At 47.0% G+C, this 24,539-nt stretch overlaps 2 protein-coding genes and 1 long non-coding RNA gene across 15 annotated transcripts; 1 reads left to right on the top strand and 2 right to left on the bottom strand.

Annotated features, from left to right (window-relative positions):
* Positions 1-666: 666 nt before the first annotated feature.
* LOC120678347 (glycosyltransferase BC10-like) lies at positions 667-3,376 on the top strand. Its single transcript, XM_039959472.1, has 2 exons — positions 667-1,569; positions 2,310-3,376. Exons 1-2 carry the CDS (start codon positions 991-993, stop codon positions 2,949-2,951), a joined length of 1,221 nt encoding a protein of 406 aa, XP_039815406.1. The 5' UTR covers positions 667-990; the 3' UTR covers positions 2,952-3,376.
* A 327-nt stretch (positions 3,377-3,703) lies between these two features.
* On the bottom strand, positions 3,704-4,425 carry LOC120678349. Its single transcript, XR_005676496.1, has 2 exons — positions 4,278-4,425; positions 3,704-4,201 (listed from the first exon to the last, which is right to left on the bottom strand). It is a non-coding gene; the product is annotated as an uncharacterized LOC120678349 (long non-coding RNA).
* A 6,258-nt stretch (positions 4,426-10,683) lies between these two features.
* LOC120678348 lies at positions 10,684-17,590 on the bottom strand. 13 transcript variants are annotated; one of them, XM_039959475.1, is made up of 6 exons: positions 16,648-17,590; positions 12,871-12,921; positions 12,627-12,746; positions 12,426-12,544; positions 11,791-11,890; positions 10,684-10,992 (listed from the first exon to the last, which is right to left on the bottom strand). In XM_039959475.1, exons 1-5 carry the CDS (start codon positions 16,961-16,963, stop codon positions 11,813-11,815), a joined length of 684 nt encoding a protein of 227 aa, XP_039815409.1. In that variant the 5' UTR covers positions 16,964-17,590; the 3' UTR covers positions 10,684-10,992; positions 11,791-11,812. The 13 variants fall into 13 exon arrangements, 8 of the variants coding, with proteins under 8 accessions (XP_039815409.1, XP_039815408.1, XP_039815412.1 ...); XM_039959474.1 differs by having other exon boundaries at positions 10,684-10,949; XM_039959478.1 differs by having other exon boundaries at positions 10,684-10,949; positions 11,791-11,863.
* Positions 17,591-24,539: the final 6,949 nt, after the last annotated feature.

Raw genomic sequence — 24,539 nt, 5'->3', positions numbered from 1 at the left:
TTGACCACACGATTAGAGGATAGTTATTATAGTATTACTGTAGCCAATCATTAATTAATTACCATCATTAAATTCATTGCGAAAAAATTACACCTGTCCGTAAAAAAAATTTACAAATAAATTTCGTTTAGTACTTCATACAATTAAAATTCCCTCGTTGCCCTAGGAGCATCCAAACAGAGCCCATGATGCCAGGAAGACGCTACGCGGGCCGCGAGCCGACCACCGGCCCAACGGCCGGCCGCCCCACCCGCATCGCATACCTGTCAGTCAACACGGCACACCTCACGTGCCCCGCGCCACTGACGGATGGGACCCCCCACTCCAGCCCCGGTCGCTGGCCGGCCGTTCCAGTCTTCCAGACGCCAAAGGCGGCCCGGCACCAGCCCGTACGCCACGCTACGCGGCGGACCTCTCTCGGTCCATGACAGGCGGGCCCCGCTGCGCGAGCCCGGTGGCGCGGGCGAATTCTCCACGCCGCGTGGGCCCCGCGCCCGGGACACCTGGCCGCGGCCCAAGCGAAGGGGAGGAACGGCCACGCCGCGGGGCCCGCGGCCCTGCCTGCGGGCGGGCCCCGCCCTCTGACCGTTTCCCCCTTGGCATCCCTTCCCCCTTCCTCTTCCTCGTCGGCGACCTCATCGAGAAATCCCGGCCGCGGAGGGATCCCTCCCTCCCATAAATACCCACGCGAGCCCCGGCCCCGAGCCGCCTCCCTCGCTCACTCCCCCCTCTCGAGCCGCGTCTCCACCACGCGACGGCGACCTCGCCCTCCCCTCCTTCGCCGCTAAGCGTCCTGCCCCCCCTCTCCGCGCGCCGACCTGCGCGCGCGGCTCCCCGGCGGCACAAAGGGCGCCCCCACAACCCCCTCCCGCCGGGGGCCGGCCAGGCAGCCAGCGGCGCTCGCTCCGCCCGATCCCATCTCTCCCGCGGGTCGGGCCTCCGATCTCGCCCGATCCCGCGCGCGGCGGCGGCGGCTCCTCCCGATCCGAGATGTGGGGCGCCGACTCCAAGCAGACGCTCAAGTCGCGGGGCGCCGGCGCCGGGGCCGCCGTCGGGGACGAGGAGTCCGACTACTTCCCGCCCACCCCGCGCAAGGACTGGTCCACGGGCCTGCTCAAGCTCGTCACCGCCACCGTCATCTTCATGGGCGGCGTCGTGCTGGGCCTCTCCGTCAGCGGCAGCGTCGCGCGCTACTACTACAACTCCTCCCACGCCGAGCTCTTCTTCCCGGCCACCACCTTCGGCTGCGACCCGCGGGACCGGGACTGCGGGATGGGCCTCGCCTTCAAGGCCTTCGTCCACCCGCCGCGCCTCGCGCACTCCATGACCGACGACGAGCTCTTCTGGCGGGCCTCGCTCGTCCCCAAGGCAGAGGACTTCCCCTTCCAGCGGGTGCCCAAGGTCGCCTTCCTCTTCATGACGCGCGGGCCGATCCCCTTTGCGCCGCTCTGGGACAAGTTCTTCCGGGGCCACCAGGGGCTCTACTCCGTCTACGTCCACACCGTGCCGGACTACAAGCTCAACGTCTCCAAGAACTCGGCCTTCTACGGCAGGCAGATCCCCAGCGAGGTTGCTTCTTTCACCTCATTCCTCCACTTGCTATTACTCGTGACTTGCTAGATGATTGCTAATCCATACACCCGTTCATCCATTCATTATTGTGCATATGAATCTTTCCTACTAGCACATTGCAATCCAGCAGCTTGACAATTTGCGTTGCATTGCATTATTGTTGTCTTGTGCATAAAAAAATTATATCTGGTTCCCCCTCAAAAAAGAAAAAAAATATGGTTGTTCCTGTTTGGATAGCTGGTGCATTGGTGGCCTCATGTCGTGCTAGTTGGTGCCTGCCATGTGCTCAACTTAATTGGGATATGTGTGTGCGCGCAATTTGGTGAGGATTTGCTCTAGGGGAATATGCCTGCTTGTCCCAATGCTAGCTAGGTTGGTAAACTACTTATTTGTTCAACGACTAGTGGTGCTCACAAATTTCAGATGAGTGATGATGAGATTCTCGCTTGACAAATATTCCTGTTCCATCATTTAATAAACTACTAACAGTCAAGAAGTTTGGGCTGACTGACCTATTCAGTAAAGTCGGTTTTCAGAGTGATATATCCCAGAGGACCTATTATTCTCCCTTTTTATTTTTGTGCTAAAGTATGACCTTCGAATTTCAGTGTAATGTGTGTGTTCCTTCTCTACTTCACAGCACAGTTCTTCCCCTTATTGTGCGCTTGCAGTTCAAAACCCTTTGTGGATGGATAACTTTGTTCCAAGTTCTAACATATTGTTTCTTTCCAATGCAGGAGGTGTCCTGGGGATCAATAACTCTTGTGGATGCTGAGAAGCGCCTGCTGGCCAATGCTTTGTTGGATTTCTCAAATGAGCGGTTTGTGCTGCTCTCGGAGAGCTGCATTCCTGTATTCAACTTCCCCACCGTCTATGAGTACCTCATCAACTCGGCGCACAGTTTTGTTGAGTCCTACAACATTGACACCCCTCAGTGTGCTGGCCGGTACAACCGCCGCATGGCACCTCACATCATGGCAGATCAATGGAGAAAAGGGTCAGAGTGGTTTGAGCTTAACCGTGAACTGGCTGTCCAGATAGTAGCAGACTACAAGTACTACTCAATCTTCAGAAAGCACTGCAGGCCATCCTGCTACCCAGATGAGCATTACATACCAACTTATCTTCATTTGTTCCATGGGCCCCTCAATGCAAACAGGACCATCACATGGGTTGATTGGTCAAGAGGAGGCCCGCATCCAGCAAGTTATGGTGCTGCAGACATCACAGAAGAGTTCATCCAGGCCATCAGGAATAATGGCACACAATGCTTCTACAACTCAAAGCCCACCTCTGTCTGCTACCTCTTTGCGAGGAAGTTTGCTCCAAATGCTTTGGGTCGGTTGATGAACCTCACCTCGACTGTGTTGGACTTTTGAGTTGTTTTTGCCATGCGCCGTCCTCGCCGTCTTCAGCATTATTCTATTGAGGGAGGTATCTAATGATGTGCATGCCGGTCAGGAACTAGAGCTCCTTTACACTACTACGTTGGAGTTGGCGACATGTGTCTCACTATAGATGGATGGTCAGAGATGGTTTTTGATGGACGATGGGTCTCTCGCGGATAATGCTGTGTGGGACAGTGAAAATTGCTTCACTTGTCCAGGTTATCCTGAAGCTGAGTCCCGAGATATGGACAAATGGCATTGCCAACGGAGAGGACATTTCTTTCACCTCCCATTCTTTTTAATATATCATAGTCATATGATAGAGGATCGTTTTTCTTTTCTTCCTCCCCCTATCTACTGTAATGACTTGGTCGGATACTAATTTCTGTGAATATAACTTATCAATCATTGCTTCACTTCAAGTCTGGCATTGCCAGATGTCGCTCTATGCTTGATAGCCTGTCTCTAAACCTTGAAGGTACAGATTGCCATTGGTTGTTCTGTCGATGATGCTTAAGTTACAGAAAATATCGATGATGCTTAAGTACAGAAAAGATAGATAGGGAAGTATGCGGACGCGGGCAGCAGAATATGCCATATTCTTGCAGAGCATTGTGTAGACTGGCTATCCTTGCACGAAGAAAAGCAAGTGGGCTCCTTTTTGAAAGCCACGCAGGAGTATGCGTCGGCTGATCTTGATCACTTGAACAAACATGGGTTGCTGCTTTATCACTTGGAACAGATTGCCAGGAACATGCTTGATTGGCCTTCATTTAGCAGATGACCCAATAACCAATATTCTAAGATTGGTTGTGGGCCCGTTTCTCGGACACCTGATGGTCTTTACTCTTCCATCAGAGTAAACTTCGTAATCGTGGCTAGGGTTCAGTGGACCCGTTGGCTACTTCCTTCTGTGAAGCGTGTTACAATTCAAACTGAGTACTTGTGTTCTGCATGTGCAGTATCAGTCTATCAGACATTCACCAACCCTGCGGATGCTAAACAATACGTAAAGGATCAAGCCCCTATAGTTGTTAAAGCTGATGGATATTGTCTGCTGGGAAGGGTTTAGTAGTTGCTATGACTTCAGATGAGGCTTCTTTTGGTTCTGCTGGATCACGTGTCATCATTGAAGAGTTTTTAGAGGGAGAAGAAGCTTCTTTCTTTGCATTGGTAGATGGAGAAACTGCTTTGCCTCTTGACTCAGCCTCTTGGATCAACATCTCTAGAAATTCCTTCACCTGTGCAAGTCATGTGGCTGTATTAGTTATGATAGAAAAACTATTAGACAGCTGGAACCCAAAATATATTACGTACCTCGGTTAGGTTTTTGACCGAGTAAACCACTGCAGTTTCCCGGGTCGTTTCCGAGACCAGTATTCCGATCCCCTTATGTTGCACCCGAAGCACATGAAAGATGCAAAGTATTAGCTAGGAGGATATGATTTAATTGCACGCATTTTTCATAATAAAATCAATTACCTGAAATGCATCTTTATCCGTTTTATCATCTCCGATAGTAGATGGAAAATGTGTTTTCAACGGGTTGTCCAGGCCAAGTGTTTTAAGAAGATAGTCTAACGGCATGACCTTTGTTCCAATCCATTAATTAGGGGGCGCAATTCATAGACCTTACAATAAAATTTTTCATTAGTGCTCAAATTATATAAAGAGAGATCTCTCTGGTTATGTGTTCTCATATTTTTTTTACCCTAAAATTTGTTAATTTTCGGTCCAATTAGATTGCATGACACGTCATAGCAAAGGCACATATCAAACTTCAGCAAATTTTCAGCAAGAAATATATCAAAATACTTGAACTAGAACTTACACTATAGAACATAAAAGATACGTGCAAAATTGGACAATAATTCGGTAATGTATGCGCTGTAATCACAAAAATGGAACATTTTAGATATATAAATGAACCATGGACACGACAAACACTAAAAACACACGTGTCACTAGAGAAGCAATTCAAGTTTGAGTTATTACAACTTACATGAATATAAAAAAAATATAAAATATTCGTACAGCAATTTAAGAGTTCATAAATGTCAATATTCAAATTTGTTAATAATGGACCACAGACTGTGGTTGTGGGATCCAGTAACCAATGACACATAAAAATCTATTAAATGCAGTACAGATCTCATAGAACAATATGTGTGGATGCAGATACATGGAGTAATTATCTATAGAAAGTGTTTTATGGGAGAAAAAAATACCTTATGGCCCTCTGTTAGCTTCGGAGAGTGCTGTTCCCGGGCATACTTTACAACTTCTTCAAGGAGGAGCTGATCTTGGATACAAGAAAAGAAAGTGATGTAAATAAACAGTTCTAAGTTGCAACTCGAATACATTAAGAAACACAACAGGGTTAGAATTTAACCTCGTCTGCTACATTACGGTAGTGGACGCTCACACAATATTTGTTGTTTTCAAGCTTTGCACCCTTGATTCTGTCCGTCGCACGTTCTACAAACTCATTTTAAAATTTTATGTTAATATTTTCACACAGCACAACTAATTTTATCTAAGCTTTCCAGATGGTTGGACCTAGTATACCTCAGATTTTTTAAAGGAAGTCCTTTGCTGGTTCGTACAAACTGGGTTCTATGATTTACAGTAAAACCAAAATTATGAAGCAAACATATATACGGTATAGTCAGGAATTACACAGGCAAGCAACATCGGATCTTGGGAGGGGGGGGGGGGGGGGGGGGCTCATGCCCCCTACCCTACTCCCCGAGATCAATGAATACCCCCTAAGCCCCCTCGAAGAAGAAGAAGAAGAGAAGGAGGAGGCCCCATCTTCATATCTTGACTGGATTCGCCCCTATGGGCAAGCAAGATGTATGATGCATCAAACGTTGGTATTGTAAAATTGGGTAAAATGCTCACAATCTCACCGGTACTCACTGGTTCTACTATCGTGGTGGTCATTATTTCGAACCCATGACTGTCTGCATAATTGATTTCCCTAATCTTGAAAAATTCCAAGATATGGTTAAATATCAAGCCAAGAAATTATCAGATTTTAACATCTACTAGATATGGTTGAACATTTTTTTTTTTGCTTCTAGTTTGAAAGTACCTTTGCCCGAGATCAACTGCTGACAATTGAAGTTGTGAAGAGCATTGCAGCTTTTCTGACAATCGCACGCATCTATTTGTTTTATATTCAGAAACGTGAGATTTTGCAAAAGACTATAAGGCATTAGTAAATTTTTGGAATTACCTCCTAATGCATGAATGCTTTGTCAGGGTCATTGACAATAGGGCTAAAGCCTGAAGGTACCATCGTAATCAAGAGGAAGAGTGCTATTCGTCTCTGTAGTACCGACTTCATGACCACCTCAAATGAAACTAAAGATGAAGGACATACATCCTTCGGGGTAAGAATAGAATGGTTCACAACCATGGAAATGAACTCAATAAACTGCAAACACAGTATTCATATGCAGGTAAAAATGCAAAGCTTATGTAGTGCAACCACAGACATGAGACCGGAGTCTAGCTGGCCGGCGGCGGCCTCCTCTCTGCACAGCCAGCCAGCTCCAACATCATAGCAACACTCAAACTAGCTAATTGCTGCCACAACTTGCAGCAGTTTATGTATGCCTTGATCCTTGGTTTCTGAATTGAAATCCTTCGTTTATAGACTTATTTTCAGGGACTATCCGTACATCACTACTGACCTGCAGGAGTTGTACCGCACATTTGATTCGTTTGTGGGTTATACTGATTTGAGTATTTCCTGATCAACATCTTGGTTTGTTGCTGAACAAACGAGCTCTTTGATTAAATCTTGACACTGTTACTCGCATGCAAACAGGTAATTGCATTCCAGTGATGACTATGGAGAAACTCTATGACAAGCCGATTTTTTTTTCTAACAGAGTAATATGATCCAATGATGCATTGCCTCGAGATTTATTGCATATTACTACTTAACTGCACGTCTAATCTAAGAGGTGAGCTAGGCGTTTGCGTCTGTGATATTATTCTGCCTAACTTTGAAAGTGGTATATATACTGGGATTGGAAGCTGGCCAAAGGACACTGTGATCGGTCCGACAAGAAGAGGTGCTGTCCGGGATAACTGTTAGCATCGATAAGAGGAAGAAATCAATTATATTAAGAATTTGTTGCCATCACTTGAAAAAAAAAACTCATCCGACATGGACGTGTTCCGTGGCAGCAGCTGCTGCTGCTTTTGCTTCCTGTACCAACTGACCAGCTGCTCTCGAGAGATCGAAAAAAAGAAAGTAATGGCAACGCATGCAGAGGAAGCTTCTTGGAGCCAGTGGACCGTGATTTGGAGTCGTGACAAAGTTTTGGCAATCAGCGGATGACAAAGAATGTTCGCACGCATTGTGCAAGTGCATAAATGCATTGGCGACAATTCTGCTGCCCTATCAAACAGAGGGCCAATGTGGGAAGCGGTACCCTTTCGAATCATATGTCTTCATGAATAGCTGCCCCTGACTTGTTGTACCCGAGAAACATCATGTCATTTGCAGAAGTATTCATTGAAAACATCCCAAACTCCTTATCCGAGAACGCGATAGTGTGGCCTTGTTTAGTTGCAAAATTCAAAATTTATCTTGCGACACATGCATGGAGTATTAAATCTAGACAAAATAAAAAACTAATTGCATAGTTTGCTTGTAAATTATGAGACGAATCTAATGAGCCTAATTAGGCCATGATTAAACACTAAATTGCTACAGTAACATGTGCTGATGGCAGATTAATTAGTCTTAATAAATTCATCTCGAAATTTATAGACGAGTTCTGTAGTTAGTTTTGTAATTAGTCTATATTTAATACTTCAAAAAAATTTATTTCAAAAAATTTACGGGCAACGCCATTGATCGTATAGCATGACCACGCCCCTTTGAACAGGCAGGCTACTGATGCCTCCTGAAGAGCATCACTGAGGCAAGTCTTGCAAATAGTTAGTGCATATATCTTTTCGTTTTGTGAACCAACACTATCGTTTCTGAAAAGCAGGAAAGTAGAAAAAGACCTTTACAGGAAGGCTGGATGCTACATACTTTAGATTTCTTTCAAAGGAACTCCCCGAGGCGAAATCCCCACTTGAGCACTTGAATTCCCAATAGTCAGCACAAGTGGCCAATCCAGGCAGCATACGAAGAGGGCTATCTCCCTTCTCTTCATCTTCTTCATTCTTTTTCTTTCTTCCAAATACCCATTGATCTAGAGAAGGTAGGGGGGCTTAAGCACCCTACCCCCCCCCCCCCCCCCCCCCCCAAGATCCGCCCCCTGGTCAGCACTTGATCCCACTGCAGGTACAGGCTGAGCCACCAGCAGAGGTGTGAAGAGCAAAAAACAGATTAATGCCAAATTTAATTAAAATAAGAATTAGTGTCGTTTGGAGATATATGAAGATCATTTGGATAAGGGAGCATAAGAAATGCCATGCCAATATAATGATATATGAAAACAGTTTGCAGAAATTCACCCTCCTCGTTTGTCGCTCGCCACCACTACTCACCACTGCGGCAACGGGTCGGAGGAGGGCGGTGGGCGAGTCAAAGCTAGAGCTGGAGGCGGATGGTGGGCGGGTCAACGGCGTGGGCGGCAAGGACGGCCGGCCAGCAGCATGTACACAAGATAATGGAGCGGTGCTGCAGCGACAGAGAGACTAGCTGGAGGTAGCTTGGTCGCTTATCCGTCGTCCAGGCTTTGCCCTAAATGGGCATATCCAAAATTTAGACAGGAAGGGCTTTCTCCCTCTCGTCACTATCGCGTGGGCCTGCCACCCAGCAACGGAAAGCATATACTTAGGGCTTGTTTGACAACATTCTACTCTAGCTTTTCTAGCTCCGCTCCACAAACTTATTGCCAAACATGTCCAGCTCCAGCAACTCCAGATCCAAAAACTTCAGGAAAAAACCTGGAGTTGCGGGCTAACTCCATATTTTTCATGGAGCTCCTCAAGGGGTGCTCCAAAACACTTGTTATAGATATCCTCATGGAGTTGGGATAAAATTATCCATCATTACCACTGGTTACACACTTACCGCTTCCTGAGAAAAAAAAGGGGTGCATGTCTTCTCCCCTACTCTCCTGAGCCTGTCAAACCCTAGCCCCCTTCCCAAAGACCTCACCGGCGGCCACCAATTTGAAGCGGAATGGATTGTACTGTAGATGACCTCCCTCCCCATCTAGGTATGGATGTGTAATCCCTTGTAAATTAAATCGCCTTTAATCTGCCTTCTTGTCACTCAAATTGTCTTCCAATCCATGGCGCTACAACCTCTGCTCCTTCCTCAGGGGCCATACCCCTTTCATCTCACCGGCCGTGGCAGAGCCTAGTGCTGCCACGGTTATCGAGGTTACCAGGCTCGGACGTGACCAGGCAGTAGGTCTGGGCATGCAACCGGCAGGGGCCGTGCCCTAGCGCAAAAAGAAGGGCAAAAAGGACTATTCCTTGTAATGCTTCCCTTCCTGGAGCTGGAGTCAGCCAATCAACCAAACACGTTGAACAACTTCTTGTTTTCTTGGAGTTGGGGAAGTGGAGCTAAAAAACCATGGGATTGGTGGAGTAGACCTATTTTTTTTTTGAGTTGGAGTACTCCCAAACAAACTCTTACTGTATGTGCTATTGTATTTCATTTTTCTCCTTTTTCCTCTAATCTACCACGGTGTGTAAGGCAGACAGACATGACACCTAAGCTAGCTGCCTACCTAGTTTCATTAACAAAGACTTGGTTGACTGGCGGCTAATATGCTAAACAAAGAGCTAGAGAGAATCCAGAAGACATAATGAGAATAAGAATGGGAAAACTCTCAAAGTAGTCAAAATCCATTTATCACGTTCTGATAGGAATTTGTATATGGAGAGGCAACAAATAAATCGTTACAATTCGCATATAGGCATTGAAGTAGTTTCTTTTTTTTTAATTTCATGTTCTTACCGCTCCATAATATACATACTCTCTCTACATGAAACACGGGATTATTATGAAATTGTCCTATGTTAAACTATTCTTTGTTTGATCAAAAGTTTATATATAAAAATAATAAATAATATTACGTGTGATATGAAACAAACATAATTTGCATTGGTCCGTTACGGAGCATCTAACCTCGTGTCCATGCCATTTCTACTCCATGGTGTGGACTAACCTAGCTTAATAATCTCACATAGAAAATTTTAACCTCGGGAGCATCTAATCAAAGGCTTAACATTGTAGCCTTACGGTAGCGCACTAGAGCTGCATGTGCAGAGGATCTCTTTCATCATCCTCCGCCTCCGTGCAGTACGGATCGAGGATTAGGGCTCTGTTTGGTTTGCTTCGTAGCACAGATTTTGACCAATAACTAGGTCTATGCCCGTGCGTTGCCACGAGACAAAATTTATGTCACCCAATCCACATTGTCCAACCCGACAAAATTCATGTCACCCAATCCACATTGTCCAACCAGGAAATCCCTCTTGGTTCCTGATCAAAATGCAACATGACCTAGGCAGTGCAAGACCTAAAGCAACAATAGAAGAGCAGGGTATGCAAAAGATGCAGCAATGCTCAAAAAGTTGTCATATGAATCATGTTCAAAAGTAGGTCATGGATAGTTACTATTTTCTGTATATCCATAAAAATAAATGCATTTTGATAAGAATAATAACAAGCTAATTTACAAAATTCTAGGTCGACTTTAGAACTTGTATGTGCGTACTCATTGTCGAGTTGCTTTTTCGAAGATTTATTTTTTCATAACTTTCTCAGATCAACAACACTGATAGCTATTACTTTGAACGGAAAATAAATTATTAATAGCTCACATCACTTTCTACATAAAGCTTTGCCTTCTGACGAAGTTCAAGTCCAGGCAATCAAGGAAAGCAATAAAATAAAAGGGGCAACTTGTTGCAATGAGTCTGTTGTAGCAAATGAAGGTGATATTGTGGGCACTGGGCAGTCAGCCTCCACGGTCGTCATGAAGGAAATCGGCTCTGCCATATCAATTACTTGACACGTGAGTAATGAGCCGGCAATCTAAAGCAAGTAACTGCTGTTAGAAATATATCATAGTGGCAATATTAACATGGGTATAAAACAGCTAGCATATTTGCATGAATCCCCAATCCCATTTTGTCTGCATCCTCGTGCTACCCAAAGTATGAAGGCACCTTTCTCAGTTGAAGGCCAAATAATACCACCATATGAGAACCGGCAAAAGGCTAACTATCTTCAAATATCCATATAGCTACCATGAACAGGAAAAGATTTTGTCATACTCTGAATTGTTATAAGAAATAGGGGGACAATACTGAGCAAAGCTGTTAGTAAATATTTTTCATTGCTAGATGGTAGCATTACCACTAACAATAGTGAGGACAAAGCATAAACATCGTAAGTTAAAACAACACATCTGGATTTCTTTCAGCAACTGCTAGTTAATAATTGTTTTCAAGATGGATTATAATTGTCTGTCAGAGTAAAAAAGCAAAAATAATATATGAATATAAGGAAACTTGTATGTGCAGCAGAAAGGAAGCATTCAGGCGAAAAGGTTTCGTTCGAACAACTGAAAATACATTAGCAAAATAATTTGACTATGCATTGTTACCAACATGGTATATTCAGACATGAACAGAGCTAGTTGACAATATATTAGCAAAATAATTTGACTATACATTATTACCAACATGGAATATACCGACATGAACAGAGCTAAATTTAGTTACATACCTACATGTGACTACAAACATATACTGCAGTAATTACCTCTGTTTGGTTACCAATACATAATTTTTCAATGCAAATGGTTGTTTCCCTGCAAACGTAAATTACCTGCAGCGAGTTGCCATCTAGCTCATGAATAGAGGAGCAGCAGCCGACGATTGCTATGACCTATGACCTGTAGCTTCTCAAGAGTAGAGTAGAGAGTGATCTAAGGAATTCACTAATTATTAATAATCCAAATCCAACTTGTCAAGTAATATAACACATAAATCAACCGAGACAGGTAACAAACTGAAGGGGTAACACATAATCAAAAGGCAAAGGTGCTAACTGGAATTCATCAACGCCAATTAACATTTTTCCACTAAAAGCTGCTTTCACCATTTTTCCACTGAAGCCACTTTGAGCATTTTTCCCACTTGAACCAACTCAATAAACAAATGGTCATGCCCAGCGACGACAGCAGCTGACAGTTTACCTCCTGCACTCCATCCCTAGGTCACTCAAGGGCAGCTTAAGCTAGAATTATAATATAATTATACTGGAGTCTAGCAAAATAAATTTGGATGATACATGTTTTTACTTTGTCTGATTAAGCTAGAATTATGAATATCATCCATATAGTAAAATATTTTATGTGTAGTTACTTTCATTAAGAAAAAAATCAGCACTTATTATTGTAGAAGATGCGAGAAATTAAAGATCGCATTGCTTTTGGCTAGGTTGCGTGACAGTCTGCAAACCTGAATGGGAAGTGAAGCAACAGGTATTTTGACTGCAGGAATGATATTTGGATCCCCACCCAACCGGAAGTCCACATACAATTTAATCTGCACTTTCCTAAAACTACGAATCCAAATGCCTGAACACAGAAAAACGTATGTCATAGCGAGTTTTTGTGAGAGCACATAACTGTGAATTCAACCCCATTTTGTGTCGGCAACCTTCTATTTTCGGTGGAATAGTCCCAAGGGAGAGTCTGCTGAACTTCAGTGAGGATATCCCCGGCGGTGATATCCATTGAGTAGTGGTTCCACAGAATCCCTGATGACCATGGTTGCTGCCTGTAATCAGATGCAACTGCAAATCATGACAGTTCTTGACAGCAAAATGGCCAATTAAAACGGCAAATTGGTCAGATCTGCCTATATCTTAACATGGAAGTGTCCCCTTTCCGAGTTATCTTACCTTTTCGACAAAGGGCCAAAGCTTGCTCAATTGTTTGTTGAGCCATTTGAACTGAAAACAAGACCACAATGTGTGTTAAGGTAAGCATACAAGCAACAAATCAAGGGGCTTAGATCTAGAGAAGCAACTGCAAGCAATGGAGTAGTGGATGTTTCAGTTTTCAGCTTTATTCATCAATTGCAACAATTAAAATTCAGATAATGTGGCAATACTGACTGGGACGGGAATCTGGTAAAATATACATTGTAGTACTGTACCCGATGTAACGATCACATTTTGCATGTCATGATTAGCGAAGCGCCTCCTAACGCACGCTGCACGCAGGACAGGTCGTCAGGAGAGTGCTTGGGCCGGTCGGGTCGTCACCTGAATGGCGCGCTACATCTACGCCCGGGTATAGTGAAAAATGAGCAAGGGTCTTCGCACTTCCCTCGACGGGTGCGAAGGGTAAGGAAGCTAGCCGAGCCAACTAGGATTCGTATAGGTAGCTGGAACGTAGGGTCCCTAACGGGTAAGCTGCGAGAGCTAGTTGATATAGCAATTAGGAGGCGTGTAAATATTCTATGCGTTCAGGAGACTAAATGGAAGGGTCAGAAGGCGAAGGAGGTTAAGGATACTGGCTTCAAGCTTTGGTACACGGGGGCAACATCGGGTAGGAATGATGTTAGTATCTTGATCGATAGGAGCCTTAAGGATGGAGTCGTAGAGGTTAGAAAGCGAGGCGACAGGATTATCCTGGTCCGGATGGTAGTTGGAGATTCGGCTCTGAATGTGATCAGTGCCTATGCCCCTCAGGTAGGCCTTAGTGACAGCACCAAAAGACAGTTCTGAGAAGGGATAGTATGGTCAGTACCATGCCTATCAGCGAGAAACTTTTCATAGGAGGAGATCTCAACGGCCTTGTGGGTACAACTAATGTAGGGTTCGAGCGAGTGCACGGGGGTTTTGGGTATGGTAGCAGGAGTCAAGAGGGGGAGGATGTTTTGAACTTCGCGTTGGCCTATGACTTGTTGATAGCGAATACCCTTTTTAGGAAGAGGGAATCCCATCTTGTGATCTTTCGTAGTGGACAACACTTAGCCAGATCGACTATATCCTTGCTAGGAGGGAGGATAGACGGGATTGCTTAGATAGTAAGGTGTTACCTGAGGAGTGTGTTGTCCCTCAACACAAACTTGTGGTGGCGGATTTTCGTTTTCGGGTACGTGTCCACCGGGACAAACGTGTCAAGATTGCGAGAACAAAGTGATGGAAGCTTAGAGGGGAAGCGGCGCAAACGTTTAAGGAGATGATGCTAGGTGAGGGGCCTTGGAAAGAAGGAGAAGATGCAGACGACATGTGGCTAAAGATGTCAACATGTGTTCGGAAGGTGGCCTCAGAGGTGTTTGGCGTGAGTAGGGGGAGGCAAACATGGAGAAAAAGACACCTGGTGGTGGAATGACGAGGTGCAAAGGGCTATTAAGGAGAAGAAGGAATGTTTCAAGCGTCTCCACCTTGACAAGAGTACAGCAAACATCGAGGGCTATAAATTAGCGAAAAGGGCTGCAAAGCGAGCTGTGAGTGTAGCAAAGGGTAAAGCGTATGATGATCTGTATCAACGGCTAGACACGAAGGAAGGGGAGAAGGACATTTATAGGATGGCTAGGATCCGTGAGCGGAAGACAAGGGACATCAACCAAACCAAATGCATCAAGAATGGGACAGATCGACTTCTAGTGAAGGATGAGGAGATCAAGGACAGATGGCGAGAGTACTTCGACAAGTTGTTTAATGGGAAGAATGAGGGGTCTACCCTTGAGTTAGATGACTCTTTTGACGATACCAACAGGCGCTTCGTGAGGAGAATTCAGGAGGCAGAGATCGAGGAGGCTTTGAAGAGGATGAAGGGAGGTAAAGCGATGGGCCCTGATGGTATCCCCATTGAGGTGTGGGGATGCCTAGGTGACAGAGCGATAGTTTGGTTAACTAACCTTTTTAACCTTATTTTTCGGTCAAACAAGATGCATGAAGAGTGGATGAGAAGTATATTAGTACCGATTTTCAAAAGCAAGGGAGATGTTCAGAGTTGTACTAACTACCGTGGAATTAAGCTGATGAGCCATACGATGAAACTATGGGAGAGGGTTATCGAGCACCGCCTAAGAAGAGAGACAAGTGTGACCCAAAATCAGTTTGGGTTCATGCCTGGTAGGTCGACCATGGAGGCGATTTTCTTAATACAACAATTGATGGAGAGTTATAGGGAGCAAAAAAAGGACTTGCACATGGTCTTTATTAACATCGAGAAGGCGTATGACAAAGTACCAAGAAATATCATGTGGTGGGCCTTGGAGAAGCAAAAAGTCCCAACTAAGTACATTACCCTTATCAAGGATATGTACAAGGATGCGATGACGTTTGTCCGGACATGCGATGGCGACACCACCGATTTTCCTATTAACATAGGCCTACATCAGGGGTCAGCATTGAGCCCTTATTTATTTGCTTTGGTGATGGATGAGGTCACAAAGGACATATAAGGTGATATCCCTTGGTGTATGGTCTTTGCTGATGATGCGGTGCTAGTTGACGAGAGTAGGACAGGGGTTAATAGGAAGTTAGAGCTGTGGAGACGTACGTTAGAGTCGAAAGGGTTCAAGCTTAGTAGGACCAAGACCGAGTACATAATGTGCGATTTCAGCGCGACTAGGCATGAGGGTGGAGATGTTAGTCTCGATGGGCAAGTGGTGGCCCAGAAGGATACTTTTCGGTATTTAGGATCGATGCTACAAAAGGATGGCGACATTGATGAAGATGTTAGGCATAGAATCTCAGCTGGCTGGTTGAAATGGCGTCAAGCTTCTGACGTCCTCTGTGATAGGAGGGTGCCACAAAAGATAAAAGATAAGTTCAATAGGACAACCATTTGCCCGGCGATGTTATACGGTGCTGAATGTTAGCCTACAAAAATGCGACATGTCTAGCAACTGAGTGTAGTAGAGATGCGGATGTTGCGGTGGTTTTGCGGGCACACAAGAAGAGATAGAATCCGGAACGAAGTTATTCGGGAAAGGGTAGGGGTGGCACCAATTAAGGAGAAACTTACCCAGCATTGGTTGAGATGGTTCGGACATATCCAACGGAGACCTCCTGAGGCGCCGGTGCATAGTGGGGTTCTAAAGCGTGTCGATAAGGTAAAGAGGGGTAGAAGTAGACCTAAACTGACTTGAGACGAGTCGGTTAAGAGAGACCTTAAAGATTAGAATATCTCTGAAGAGGTAGCTTTGGATAGGAATGCTTGGAGACTAGCTATCAACATGCCTGAACCGTGACCTTTGTGTCTTTTGGGTTTCATCTCTAACCTACCCCAACTCGCTTGGGACAAAAGGCTATGTTGTTGCTGCTGTTGTATACTTCATGTATTCACGGTTGAGAGATCCCGGTGAATTGATATCTGCAACCTATTTCAAAATGTATCATTGTGAAATTTATCATAAAAGACCTACAAATGTAACACTATGAACTGAGACCATAAACAGGCTCAATCCGAAGCTATGGAACACTGTGAACTGAGACCATAAACACTATGGAACAGGAGGCATGGAGCACAAAGTGAAAAGGTAGAGGATAATTTTAGTACCTAGGTTGGTGGCGTACTGGCTTCCTAATGTTCTCTATCGGTGGAAAAGAAAGTTGGAAACTATCAGCAAATTGGAAAATTATAGAGTCAGAGTTTCAGCAACTGCTACCGCATCATAGACAATCTGTATCATGCCTTGAAGCGCGTAGTTCACTTACCCGGGTGACCACGTTCTGCTTGGTCAAAGGCTTGCTGGTGTCGGCGGCCCTCCTCCCGGAGATGAGCTGCACGAGCACCACCCCGTCGATGTACACTATCAGACTTTACGGTGGCCTGCCCGCTCCGGTCGTACTCTAGCGCCCAGCAGCCTAAGGAGCCCATGCGCGAGCCCGAAGTCGGAGAGCATGGGCGTGAGGTTCTCGTCGAGGAGGATGTGCGAGGCCGCCGCCGCGGAGGCCCCCCTGCCCCGATCCCGCCCGCGGCCGAGGACGCTGTGAGGTGCTGCAGCCCCATGAACTGCAGCCACTGCACCATGACCGCATCCTCGGAGTCCCCCACGACGTTAGACGACCCACCTCCGCCACCGCCACCGTGCTGGGACCGCTTCTGGGGCACCAAGTTGGCGTCTGGCGCCGGAACCGCTAAGCGCGGGGGCGGCGAGATCCGGCGCCCCAGATCTGGCCAAGGCGGCCGGCGAGCAATGGCAATCGGGCCGGCGTCTGCCTGGGGCAGGGATCGAAGGGGATCAGGGCCCGGGCTGTGGAGGGTGGAGGTGGCCGTGACCTCGACAGCGGCGTATGGGCGCGGAGTCGATGCCGAAGAGGGAGGGCCGTGGAGGCTGGAGGCGACTGCATCCTCAGTAGTGGCGAATGCATCCTCCGTAGTGGCGAATGCGACGGGAGGCCAGAGCGGCGGCGGGGCAAGCGTGAGTGCCTGAGTGGGAGGAGATAGCGGATGGCCTCGACCTTGGAGTGCGGCCAAGCGTCCGACATTGGGGTGCGGCGAGCGGCGAGCGGCGGAGCGGGCGGATTAGGCGAGGAGGAGAGAAGGTGGTGGTGGGACGGCGCCTGCGTTTTGCGCTCTGGCGGCGGCGGCGGGGGCAGAGGCGGGTTCGCGTGCGAGCGGGGTGCAGGGAGCTAGACGTGGACGCACGGGATTGAGGCCTCGTTTGGTTAAGCGCGCCTCTTCTAGTATCAGCGTGAAAGACCAAATGAAGTTGGTAAATTTTTTCTAAAGACTTTTCGCGACGAATCTAATGACAGTAATTAATTGATAATTTGCTACAATGACACTACAGTAACCATTTTTAAATCGCACGGTCAAAGATCTTATTAGATTTTTCAGGATCACTAGCGCGGGGTTCTAAAGTTGGTTTTGTAAACTAACTTTGTTTGGCACTGTAATTAGCGGTTAAAGTGTCACTATTCACTAGCACGCTGCAAACCAGACGAAGACTGAAAACCTTTCGATCAGACGGTCCACGTTGGCTCGAGGCTGAACCACGGGGAGGAGCGACGGATCGCACCCCCACGACGTACCAACAAAACTTCGTCCCTCTTACTCGAGTAGAGATTAGATAGAAGATACAAAATAATGGTATTTTATAAAACTAATTTTACAATCCCACACTACTTCGCAAGACGAATTTAATGAGATCTTTGATAGCATAATTTGAAGATGGTTACTATAGCATCACTGTAGCCAATTATCGATTAATTACCGTCATTAGATTTGTCACGAAAAGTTACACTCATCCGTGAATAGGTTTTTCAAATAAATTTCGTTTAGTACTTCATGAATACAAGATTCTTTTTTTTAATGCGTGTGCTAGGAATGCTAGATGAAACCAAACAGGACCTAGGTCAGTTTCAATGAAGTCTCATAATCATTAATTTTTATACCAGTGTCAGTGTATGATTTTATCGCACTATTACCAAGAGTGTTATGTCAACTTTTCAATAAAATAAAACTATCACTCTTAGGGCATAGTTTCATAGATAGCCTAAATTATTTAAATTTTGTGTTGTCCTATGAGCAAATGTATCATTTCATAGAACCATAACATGCTCAGTGCAAGTTTCATTGCGTTTCATGGAACTTGCTAATCGTTCCAAATAAGTTTCATGAAGATAAAACTCCCCTCTCCTCACAAATAGCCTGGCTGGTCAACAGTTTTGCCGATGTGGCATGTGATTAAGGCTTTATTTGGTTCCCCGTCAAAAAATTTACACGTCAATCACATCAATATTTGGACTCATGCATGATTTATTAAATAATAAATATAGACAAAAAAATCAGTTTTACAGATTGACTGTAAATTGCAAGCCGAACCTTTTGAGCCTAATTAGTCCGTGATTAGATAATAAATTGCTACAGTAAATATGTACTAATGACGGATTAATAGTTTTAATAAATTTGTCTCGTAGTTTACAAACGAGTTCTGTAATTAGTTTTGTGATTAGTCTATGTTTAATACTTTAAATGTGAAAAGATTTCATTTCCAAAAAATTTACAGAAAAGACCTAAACAAGGTGTAAATGCTCATGAAACTTTCTTAACACTCCCATTTGGAATAGCCTAAAAGACACATTTAGCTAGTTCTTCATCTTAATAACTGTACAATAAAATTATGCAACTGAGCCTTATAAAGTTCTATTCCAAGTGAAAGACCGACTGCTGCGGTGGTGTTGGAGCTGCTAGCAGACGGTCGGGCGAGAGGAAAAGTAGCATTTTCCTTCTTTTGTCAACCACACTCAACAGCAACACGATGGAAGTTCAATTATTTCAATGGAATACAAGAAACACCTAATTTTTTTAAGGCATGCTGGAGTTGGAGATTATTTACCCATCATTGAACATCTAATTTTTTTTACTTGCGATTGGATGAGGACGGCTAGAACACATGGAACGTAGGCGTGTTTAAGAGAGCTCCACTCCAATAACTTCACCAACATGTCATGCCAAACGCGTTCAGCTCCAGCAACTCCAACTCCAAAAAAAATCTAGAGTTGGAGGCCAACTCAATATTTTCTTGGAGCTGCTCAAGAGGTGCTCCAAAAACACTAGTTTCACACCTACTCGTGGAGTTGGGGGTTATTTATCCACTATTGCCACTGATTACACAACATACCCCTTCGTCGTTTCTATTTTTTCTAGCCCCCACCCCAACTTTCTTCCTCACCGCCCCTGCTTGCCGCCACTGTTGTTGCCCCTACCTCCCACCGCCCTTGCCTGCCGCCGCCATCGTTGCCCCTCCCTCCCGCCACCCTGCCTACCATGCCTCCCGCCACTGCCACTGACTGCCACGCCTTCCTCCCGCCCGCCCGCCGCGCCCGCCTCCCGCCGCCCTAGCCCCTGCCACGCTCGCAGCCCACCGCTGACGCCGACCTGTCTACCACGCCCGCAGCCCACCGCTGACGCCGACCTATCTGCTATGCCCGCAGCCCACCGCTGACGCCGCCCGCTGCTGATTGACACTGCCGCCGGCCTCCCAGCCACGCCACCCGCCGCCGCCACCCCTGCCATGCCCGCCGCCCACTGCTGACTGCCGCCGCCCCTGCATGCCTCTGCCGCGCCCCTGCCTCCCGCCACCGCAACCTCTGTCTACCTCCCACCGCCCCCGTGCATGCCTACCTCTGCTGCCTGTGTAGAGAGAGAGGAAGAGAAGGAAAGAAGAGAGAGTGACATGTGAGCCCATTCACAAGAGTTAAAAATAGACTATTCACAACAACTCAGCTGATTTCTGGAGTTGGAGCACTGTAATAAGCCAAACACGTACAATAGCTCCATATTTTGGTGGAGTTAGTGGAGTGGAGCCGCAAAAACGCGGAGTTGCTACTCCAGAGCTATTTTTCTGGAGGTGGAGTGCTCCCAACTAGGTTAGCATGCGGTTGCTAAGGCTGTGTTTAGATCCATTATTTTGACGTAAAGTTTACACTCCAAACATTTTGGTGTAAACTTTACAACCTCCAAAAGTTTACAGTTGTTTAGTTGCAAGTCAAATTTTGACATAGCACAAAGAAAAAAACAGATTCCTCCCTCATTAATGGACCTGGCCTTTTGGGATCCAAAATTCCAAAATTTTAAACCTCGGCCCGTTTAGATCCATTCTTTCAAAACTGTCACTGTAGCACAAAAAATTTGCCATTTTGAAGCCATCTAAACACGGCCTAAGTCTTAGAGGCGGGATTGTGTTTAGTTGGAAGCATGGAATGCCTGTTTTTCTTTAAGAAAAAAAAACTGGATTTATGACATCAAAGATTAGCCTTTTAGAAATTTATCATTAAATTGTCTTGGTACACTTTAATGCCAATAAAAGATATGGTCGTTTAAATTTGTGAAGACGTCCTGTTTTGACATCGATGGGACTATGCGCATCTCTAACCCCTTCAAACACAGAGGTTGTCCGAGCTGGTTCAGAAGGTAAACCAACACAGCAGAGCGAGTTGCAATTGCAAGCATCGGAAGCAATCGCTCCAACCAGTTTCCGAGTTCCAAACCAACACAGAGGTTCGCCTGTCGTGAGGCGAGTCCGTCGCGGGTGGGAGCTGGATGGTAAGCTCCTCTGTAAATATCATGATTGTGGATTCTAAATGTTATCGGATATATATGCCTCCTTGGAGTTTCCTTTAAACCTAGATATCTCGGAACCCTAAAAGCTCGCCGGAGGCAGAGAAGAAGGAGAAAAAATAAAATAAAATTATGGTAGGTGTCACAAGTATGGCAAGACGACCAAACCACATCCGTTACGTTTTTGCCAAAAATAAAAACAAACTGACTCGTTTGGGTCTCCTTTTGTAGTTTTCCGAAAATAAAAACAACTGCCCATGAATAGTAGATTGATTGGATCAAGAGCTTGCTTGTTACTCCGATCCATGGCGTTGACGATGAGCATGAGCGCCAGACGGCACGGCGCCCCGTCGTCTTGGGCGGCATGGGCCACGGCCAGAACATGCATCCACACGACGTCGACGAACGGGTTGCTTGTCCTCAGTCCTCACGACGCATGCAGTGCGAGTACCCGTCGATCCCGAACGACGAGGCGCACGACGGCTTCGCGGTGATGGTGCAAGTCAAGGCGCCCTCGCTGGTGGGCGAGCAGGCGCCTGATCTGGACCTCGTCGCGGTGGTCGACGTCAGCGGGAGCACGGCGGGGCCCAAGCTGGAGGAGGCGAAGCGCGCCGTGGGACTCGTCGTCGACAGCCTCGGCGCCCGCGACCGCCTCAGCGTCGTCGCCTTCTCCGGCGACGCGCGGCGGGTCGTCCCCCCGACGCGCATGTCGGGGGGCGGCAAGGCCGCGGCCAGGCTCGCCGTGGAGTCCCTCGCCGCCGGCTCGACGACCAACATCCGAGCCGGTCTCGACGAGGCGGCCAAGGTGGTCGAGGAGTGCCGGCACGACAACGTCATCCTCCTCTCGGACGGTTACGACAACCACAGGACGAATACTACTACGCCGGCAGACTACGGCGACCTTGTGCCGCCGTATCTCGCGCTCGACAAGGGCTGGTGGGGCGCGCCGGTGCACACGTTGGCGTTGGGCTCCGACCGCGACGAGGAGGCCCTGCACGGCATCTCGGCGGCGACAGGCGGCACCTTCTCCTTGTTGACGGACGCGCTGCCGCCGTGCATCGCCGGGCTCCGATCGGTCACGGCGCACGATGTTTGCATCGAGATCGACTGCCGATGCCAATACCCCGAAATAGGCATCGCGGCGATCAAGTCCGGCCGCTACAAGAACAAGATCACCACCACCGACGGGGAGCCGGCCTGGGTCAGCGTCGGCGACCTGTACGCGGACGAGGAGAGGCGTTTCCTCGTCTTGTTCGATGTCCGGAGTATCGGCGACGCCAACCGCTTCCGCACCCGTCTCTGCAAGGTTCGCTGCGAGTACATGGACGCGGCGACCGGGCAGGCTGTTTCCGTGGAACCGGCGGACGTGGACGCCGAGGTGCTGAGGCCCCTCGACGCCGCGCTGGAGGCGCCGGCGATGGAGGTCGAGCGGGAGCGCCTCCGCGTGGAGGCAGCGGAGGACGTGGCGCTAGCCCACGCGGCCGCGGAGCGCGGCGCCTACGCCGAGGCCGCGCGGATCCTCGGCGCCCGCCGGGTGTCGGTGGTGAGCCGGTCGGCGGCGGCGGCGCTGTCCGGCGGCGCGGCGTGCGAGGCGCTGGCGAGCTGCGGCGGCGCGCGGCGGGCGAGCGGGAGTACAGGCGGACGGGCCGCGCATGCTTCCTCGCCAGCATGAGAGCGCACGCGCTGCAGCGCGGCCCGTCGGTGAGGCTGCAGTCTGGGTGGGCAGGCTCGGCGATGTTCGCGACACCGGCGATGAGGAAGATGGAGGAGTTATGGGAGATGCGCAAGGTGGCGCCGGCGCCGGCACCGCCGCAGAATGGACCAAGCAATGCTGCGGCTGCGGCTGCGGCTGCCCCTCCGGGTTCACGGCTGGAGGCAAGGCTGGCGGCGGCGGCACCTCGTCCCCGATGCTGATTTTAAGATCGACCGGTGATTTTTTGCTTCCGGTCGACGACGCAGACACGCGTCCGGAGCTGGGGCCCACCATCCAATGTTTCTGCTGGCCGGGTGATTGGAGTAAGTGCCACGTGAAAGTGGGAAGCGGTGGGCAAGCTGCTGCTTTGACACCGCGCGCGACGAGCAGATGCTGCAGATCGGCATGCTCCGACCAGCCGGATTAAGTGCTCCAGCCCGTCCGTCAAACTCCGATTCATGCGCCGGCGAGGTAAAGCTCACCACCGGTTCTTTTTTTTATCTTTCCAAAGTTTGTTCTATAACATTTGTTCATAATTTTTTTATCTTCCCAAAGTTTTGCTCCAACTTTTTATTTTAGGATTTCTCTATATATTTTCTTTCTGATTTTTTGTTTCAATTTTTTAACACAAATGCTTGTCTCCAAAAGATTTTGTCCAGATATTTTTGTGTTCTTTTTTCTCTCCCACACATCTCGATTCCAATTTTTTTGTGCAAAATGTGTTTCTGAAAATTTTGTTTCCTAATTTTTACTCCAATTTCTTTTTTCCATTTTTGGCGTTTGTAATATTTTTGGACAAAAAATATTGATTCAAACTTTTGCTTTTCTCTTTTTTCCTCAAATTTTTCTCTTTTTCACAAATTTTTGTGTGTTTAATTGTTTTCCTTGAATTTTTGTTCTGTCACAAATTTTGATTTCAATTTTTATCCAAAATTTATTCGGAATCTTTTTGGACAAAAAAAATTGATTCAAACTTTTTGCTTTATCTCTTTTTTATTATATAAATTTGTTTATAATTTGCATTATGTAAATTTTTTATACTTATATAGTTGTATTTATCAATGGGATCCATCGTCACGAATATAATTGGAGGAGCTTACCAAGCGTGGGAACTAGATGAATCCATGCATATTGCACATGACTTAGGCCCTGTTTAGTTCACACCCCATAGAATAGTTTGGTAGGAACTAGCAGATGAATCTATGCACATGCATGTGGAATAGGCAGTGGGGTGCGATTTAATGTTTTTGCGTGCAGCTAGACTCGTTTCTCGAAAAACAAGGAAAGAAAATCAATTTTTTACCTAAAACGGAAATCTGCGCTGTTGGAGAATCGACCGTGCAGTCCCATCCTCACGGGCGACCGTAAATTAGGCGGACCCCACCTCGTCCAATCCTCCAAGGAAAGATAATATACACTACGGTAGCATGATAGGTGTATTTATATGTATACACATATTCCGAGATGTACAACTGACATGGCTTGCAACGAATATATACATGGTGTGGACGGCGTAGCTGGGATTTTGAAAACCAGATCCACCTCTCTCTCGGCAGAAATAGGCCGGCGAGCTGAGCAGCGGCGGCCGGTCGGCGGGTGCGCCGCCGGCACCCCTGTTGGGATCTTTGCTTAGTAGATGCCCAGACAGGGAACATGAACAGTAGGAAAGGTAGCAATGAAAGCAAGTGTCGAACTCTCCAATAATAATTAGAAAATTCAACCATCTATACTGTGGAGAGAGGGGACTATTTATACCCCTAGCCCTCGGCCAGGTTTTCCTGAATTGCCCCCTCCCAACTTATTTACAGCTCACTCTTGGCCGGTTCCGGGGTAAAATTACAAGGTGAG

The sequence above is a fragment of the Panicum virgatum genome, chromosome 6N (genome assembly GCF_016808335.1).
Source record: "Panicum virgatum strain AP13 chromosome 6N, P.virgatum_v5, whole genome shotgun sequence".
Lineage (NCBI taxonomy): Eukaryota > Viridiplantae > Streptophyta > Magnoliopsida > Poales > Poaceae > Panicum > Panicum virgatum.
Note: the sequence above shows the minus strand (reverse complement) of the source record. Positions and strands in the feature narration are given on the sequence as shown.

Excerpts from the sequence above, each read along its gene's own strand:
- LOC120678347 (XM_039959472.1), top strand. The coding sequence starts at position 991 with ATGTGGGGCGCCGACTCCAAGCAGACGCTCAAGTCGCGGGGCGCCGGC. Across the intron at positions 1,570-2,309 it reads GCAGGCAGATCCCCAGCGAG|GAGGTGTCCTGGGGATCAAT; the intron begins GTTGCTTCTTTC and ends TTTCCAATGCAG.
- LOC120678348 (XM_039959473.1), bottom strand. The coding sequence starts at position 16,963 with ATGGTGCAGTGGCTGCAGTTCATGGGGCTGCAGCACCTCACAGCGTCC. Across the intron at positions 12,747-12,870 it reads TTTGGCCCTTTGTCGAAAAG|GCAGCAACCATGGTCATCAG; the intron begins GTAAGATAACTC and ends ATCTGATTACAG. Across the intron at positions 11,891-12,425 it reads TTGCTTCACTTCCCATTCAG|ATCACTCTCTACTCTACTCT; the intron begins GTTTGCAGACTG and ends TGAATTCCTTAG.